We start from the raw sequence: 6377 nt of genomic DNA, 5'->3' as shown, positions 1-6377 counted from the left end.
TCGTCGTAAGGCCTCATACACCGAACCGAGATGCGAGACGGTTCGGTACGAATACATGTACCGTGCCAACCCTAGTGTTTATGCATATTGCGTATTAATAATGCATATTAATGTATTATGTAAAACATTTTTGAAATGTAATTGCTTGTATTTTGGTTTCATTTTCAGCAAAAGTGGTGAAGGAAACAGTTTTGTGTTATGTAAATAAGGACTGATGGCAATCGAAAAGGGTATGGTTCACACAATACAAAAGGAACTACAAACTCAAGTATACTTGAAAATTCTTAAAAAATAGAGAGAAACAAAAAATAAGCTAGTGGCAAATAATCACAACATTTTTTACATTCAGTTTTACAGCACTATCTGAGAGTCCTCCACCTATTTTTAACGTTGAATCCATTATTCATTGTTTGTTTGAATGAAACACAGACTTTCCCCTTTCAGATAAACCCATGAAAAATTGTCTACTGCACGTTTATTGCACGGTATTTAGTCGTTTGTCTTATCTACATTTATGCAACCTGTTTCACCCACGTCAACATCATCGCAACAAATAAATAAATTGATAGACTTCACCCTGAAAACAAATACTGACCAAAACTAGGTTAGGCATAATTATTCCTTGTGGTAGTAAAGGCATAAATCATTGTGTTTCAGTGAAGATAACATGAATATGTGTTGTGAAACCTCAAATTAAGAGTTACAGAAAAATCTACAATAGAAAATGTGACAGCTTTTAACTATGTTTCATTTCCAGTGACAGATATCCCTTTGGATAATGTGTATGCTTATGCATTATCAAAAACCCTCACAAAGGTCTCTTCTCCTGTGACAGTGGGTTTGTATTCAGAATGTCACAACAGGATCAACATGGTCCTCAAGAACATTGAGGGTAAGTGTGAACACTTGTCAAACAATTTGAAATGATCGACCCTCCCAGATGTCCTCCAAAAGTCCTGGAGATTTTGACGTTTCTTCCACTTTATCTCCTATTTTTTTAAGTTCATATGGATCAAGAGGCCAAAAGAAGAGAAGCGAAGTACACCAAGAAACCAAAGCCTCGCTCAATTACTCCCTCTATTTCTGACATGCTTTCTCTGATCTTGCGGCTCCTCTTCTATCGGCCTGTGTGGACGGAGCAGAACCAGAACATGAAGAACATTCGTTATATGTTTGTGAGGTTCAGCGCATGGCATTTTGCAGGCAGCGACCTTCTCTGGGCGGGACTGGTAATGCAGTTGAGCAAGGCTATTCAGAACAGCTTTGGTAAACTCCAGCTGGGCCTCTTCCGCATCGTCCAATATGACGAAGAGAAAGATGCAGGGAATAAGAAGATTGAGGATGTTCCAAAGAACTGGAGGTCCAAAAAGTCGGGCTGCATCCCCATTTGGGCGCTAATACTTATAGGATTCGTTGGTTCACTCCTTATTCTGGTTCCTCTCATCATGTTTGGATTTCCTCATCTGAAGGAACACTTAGAAGGAGAAAAGGTTGAGGAGTCCAGTGGTTATGGTGCACTGGAAGGTTTCGCCATCGCTGTACTTGGTGTTCCTGCGGTCGGAGCTCTACAATTCATATTATTGTTATTGAAGAACCTTATCTTCAACCAAGACCTCAAAATTAGACAAGGGCTGGACAACAAGAAGGTAAGTCAACAGCTGGGACTAATGCATGAAGTTCGGTTGGAGGTGAGACTGCTGTGCTGCTTCATTCACTTCATGGAGATCTTTGAAAGGAGGAGGATCAGGGTGGTGTTGGAGATCACCAACTTGGATCGTTGCACACCGAAGAAAATTGTAGGTGTTTTGGATGCTATCAACATTCTCCTATCTGATGAAGAGAGTCCATTCATTTCTGTTCTTGCTGTAGATCCAGAAGTCCTGGTTAGACAGGTCCAACAGGCAGAAGACTGTCTAAGCAAAAGAGATTCTGCGTATGACTTTCTAGATCGCATAATCACACTACCCTTCACCGTGCCTCCACTATCTAATGACTCAAAGTCCAGTGTTTTTGAAAATATTGTCCATGGTCAGTCTGAGATCTCTGAACATAATCCTCTTGAACAGACTGGAACATCTGCTTTAGAAGATCCCAGGACATCGTTCTCTGTTGAAGATGAGTATTCTGTAAAGTACAGTGAGGCTGAAGAAGAACAAGCCATCCCTTTGATTGCAAAAAAAGGAAATGTTGAAACATTTGCTGCAGCAGAACTTAATCTTCAAGAAGTGGATAAGTTAACTGAGTCTGCATTTTCCTACATCACCTCAAGAGATAAAAGCAAACTTCCAGCATACATATCTGGAGACACCATGTCAATGAGACGAGTAATTAACTCTATTCGAGTAACTATTATGATTATGGAGACCCGAAGATTGGAGCCTCCACCTCCAGAGAAAATTGCTGCGTGGGTGGTTTTGGTGGACCGCTGGCCTTGCAGATTAAGTTGGATTCTTCAGTGTGTTGAAGATGACCAACAGAGTGACGAGATAGATGGATCAATCTGTACTGTTGATAATACCAAGAAATTATGGGACGTGTTCAATTATAACAGTCTGGAGCTCTGCATCATTGGATATGCAGTGAATAACTTTCTGGAGAGAGACGGAGACCCTGAGCTGTTCGAGATTTTCCTAAAGAACCACTTCAAATTCACTGTAGAGGATTTGGAGAAGTTTAAGGTTTGCACAGTGAACTTAAACTACTCCATCAAGAATCAGCTGGCCAGGATCCGTGGGAGCCGCAGACTCAAGAGAGCAGGAAGGAATGCTTTCCAGTCCCTCTCATCACGAACTGTAATGGACATGAAAACAGAAGATATTTGTCAAGAGGTTTGTAATCTTTTTTAAGAAAAAAATTCAAAGCTGCAATTCGTTTCAACATAGCAGTATTTACACGGTAATGTGTGTGTGTGTGTGTGTGTGTGTGTGTTTATTTGTTTGTTTATTTATTTATTTATACAACCACCATTCAAACGTTTTGGGTCAGTATAAGATTTTTAAAGTCTCTTAGTCTCACCAAGGATGCATTTATTTGATGAAAAAATACAGTAAAAAAAACTTTAATATTGTGTCATTTTATTGCAGTTTAAAATATTTTATATTATATAAATAATTTCTTATTGTAAATATTGAAAAGTGAGTGTGCTACTTAATGTTTTGAAGAAAATATGAGAATTTTCCAGGATGAATAAAGTTAATCTATTTGAAATAGAAATATTTTGTAACATTATAAATGTCTTTATGGTCACTTTTGATAGATTTAATGCATCCTTGCTGAATCAAAATATTAATTTCATTTAAAAAAAAGAAATAAAACCTTAACAAACGTTTGAACACATGCACACAGTATGCTGGATATTTATTTTACTAATTGTATGGACTTATATGTGCATTTTGAAATACTGTATGTGCATTTCTTTCTTTTTAGCTGTCAAACCTGAGATTCCCAGAGAAATATCTCAAAATGGTAAGGGAAAATTTCATAGATGGCAGAACGATTCTCTTCAGTGACCCCAAAGACCTCAGGCAAGTCCTTCAAATGACTCTGGGTGAATGGACGTCTTTTAAAATTCATTTCCTCGGGGTCATACCTTCTAGTCAACCAGCTCAGGCAAACACTCTTCCAAACGCCACAAACCCTGGAGTGGTCATATGCCTATCTGCATATGGCCAGTAAGAAGTATAACTGACCTTGAGGTTCGCATCACTACATTTTTCTTCCTGTGCATGCTTTCAATGGACTAAGAATGTTTCAGGAAACAATGCTGCATTCCTACAAAATATTATTCCTTTACGGCAAGGCAGTAAATGTACACCAGCAAATCAGACTACTCAACAAATCATGACACTTTCAGTCTTCAAACAGATCAAATTTGTAACAGAATAAGTAGATTTGTTTCTTTTAACCATTAAGAGGTTTTTCCAATGATTCTAAATAAAATAAACTACTACTGAGTGTCATTTCTGCATGAATCAAAATAATAAATGTTGCAGCATGTTCTGCAATGTGAAGAATAAAGGGTAATACAAAATGAATATTGATTAATGTATTGATTCCACCTATTGACTGATAATACAAACTTTATAGGACTGTGCAACCATCTCTAAAACATGAAAAAACTTTTCAGCTAGTGTACACTTATTCCCCGCACATCCAAAACTGAGACACAGCAGGTGCAATGATAACATCATTCATCAGGAAAATACTGTCAGACCATCGATCTGATCTGTGAAGAAAAAATAAATATAATCACATAAGGCATTAGACTTTACAAAACCAAATTTAGTGTTTGTAAATGATAAGGTTTATGTGCATCAAAACTGGTTGCATAAACAATCTGCCCATCAAACAAAGAGATGGATTTTTTAGGGGGGTTTTTTCAGAATAAAAAATATGAAGGGAGACATAAAGCCTAAAATGAGACAGCATGGTATATTTTGAAAAAAAATATCTCAGAGGTCATTTGTACAAGGTTCATATCTATACACATAAAATGTTTATGGCCACCAAAGGTTAATCTCATACAAAGTTGAAACATATAACACAAGTGCAATAAAGCATTGCCACAAAACATAAAAAAAAATCCACGTGAACATTGTGCAACAGTCAAACAACCTCATATTCCTTTGATCTAAACTAAGGAAATACAGTATGTGTTACTATAGTATGTCATGTTGCACGTGAACCATTTTTCATGAAATTCCCATGGCAGCTCCAAAGTTTCTGGTTTCATTATATCAATCTTTTTTTTCCATACAAAAAGTTTGGCAGTGTTCAGAATCTGTACTTTGACACTTTAGTTTTACTTTCTATAAAACTTTAATATAGGACTGAATGACAGCGTGCAGATGTTTTTTTAATCGCACTGCCTGTCACTGAGTTTTACTTTATGCTCTGTGGGAATGGGGCTTCTGAGAAAGCGGAGAAAATATATATCTTCCATGCAGCTCAGACCTCCCACGGATCTATGACGGAACATAACACTAATGCAAAAGTTTGAATTATAAGTTATAATAGTCAAATATGCACCACTGTGCAAACAACATGAAACAACATCTTAGAAAATATGAAAAAATAGCATGCATAATGGTACTTTTGGAGAGATATAGGCTATATATTTTTAGTTATGACAGTCAAACGTGCCACTATATATATATATATATATATATATATATATATAATTATGCTAATTTGTAGGAATCACACTAAATCCTAGAAACACACATTCTAAAACTGCTTGAAATTACATCTGAATGCATCAAGATGTGATGCTGAAACTGCAAACATGCAGTTATTACGGTTGCTTTTATTGAATCCTCTCCTCAAGTACAGTCAAGACAAACCAATCGACAAAGAGAGGTCAGGTGCCAGACTGAAATATGACTCTGAAATTGTGAACATCAAAGTGGGGGTTCATATGAAATCGATATCATGCAGACATATTAAGGGAATTTAATGGGCCAGGAAGGGGGGGGGGGTATTCTTACCCCTTTCAATCAGAATCAATGCAGGAAAGTGTCCATGGTGTAAGCAGAGGAAATAGCTACACAGTACATGGCGATGTGATTTTAAAATAAAATTGTATCGATGGATTCTTCACATGCAAAATGAAAACAACGAGTTCTGCTGAGAGCATAGCATAACGCATAATGCATAGCATAACGTTTAGATGAACACAAAGAAAAGCCTTAAAATACAATACTGCATCATGCAGCATTTTTCCTTTCAGGCTGCTGTTCTGGTCTGTAGGGGCCGTTAAGCACATAATGTGCATTTGTGTTGAAAATGCTTGGGAAAAATGCTCACGTAACATGTAGCTGAGTGGTAATTTCTGTAACTAACAATAACATCAACAATATTTGATATCAGGACGGATGAGATGTGCATGGTGCCTGTGCCGGCAGGACAAACTACAAGCCATGGCATTGATTACGGAATTTGACACATAGAGATGGATAATAAACCGCCTTCTCACACCACAAGTGTAGTGAGTTACAGCCGGGCACATAGAATATGGCTTTATGGCTTTTGATTCAATAGCTTCCATTTACATGTGGTTTTTAGAGCTATAAAGAGTGTTTTACTGAAATTAGATGGGATTAGATTCCCTCATTTCAACCAATTTAATAGGGATTCTCCCATCTCAGTTCTGTGCAGAACACTTGGTGAACACCCCATAAATAAAGGGAATTGCTTTTGATGGTGGACTTTGGCTATAGAGAGAAAGGCGAGACAGCGGAACTTCGCGCAAGCTCTGATTATATCATGTCTCCCGCCGTGAAGGCTGTAGGCTGAAGGTAAAACTAATGAGGAAGTATTTCCTTGGCATTTGCAATTTCTCTCCGAAGGCCAAGGTCGACAAATGCAACAGCTCAGCT

General features: G+C 37.5%; 1 protein-coding gene across 1 annotated transcript; it reads left to right on the top strand.

Moving 5' to 3' along the window:
- Positions 1-214: 214 nt before the first annotated feature.
- Positions 215-3675, top strand: LOC306854770 (NTPase KAP family P-loop domain-containing protein 1-like; the record flags this gene model as incomplete). Its single annotated transcript, XM_079393004.1, has 4 exons — positions 215-230; positions 758-892; positions 1003-2828; positions 3427-3675. 4 exons carry the CDS (start codon positions 215-217, stop codon positions 3673-3675), a joined length of 2226 nt encoding a protein of 741 aa, XP_079249130.1.
- Between the last annotated feature and the right edge of the window lie 2702 nt (positions 3676-6377).

This window comes from Barbus barbus (assembly GCF_936440315.1).
Source record: "Barbus barbus genome assembly, chromosome: 35".
NCBI lineage: Eukaryota > Metazoa > Chordata > Actinopteri > Cypriniformes > Cyprinidae > Barbus > Barbus barbus.
This window is presented reverse-complemented; position numbering and strand designations above follow the sequence as displayed.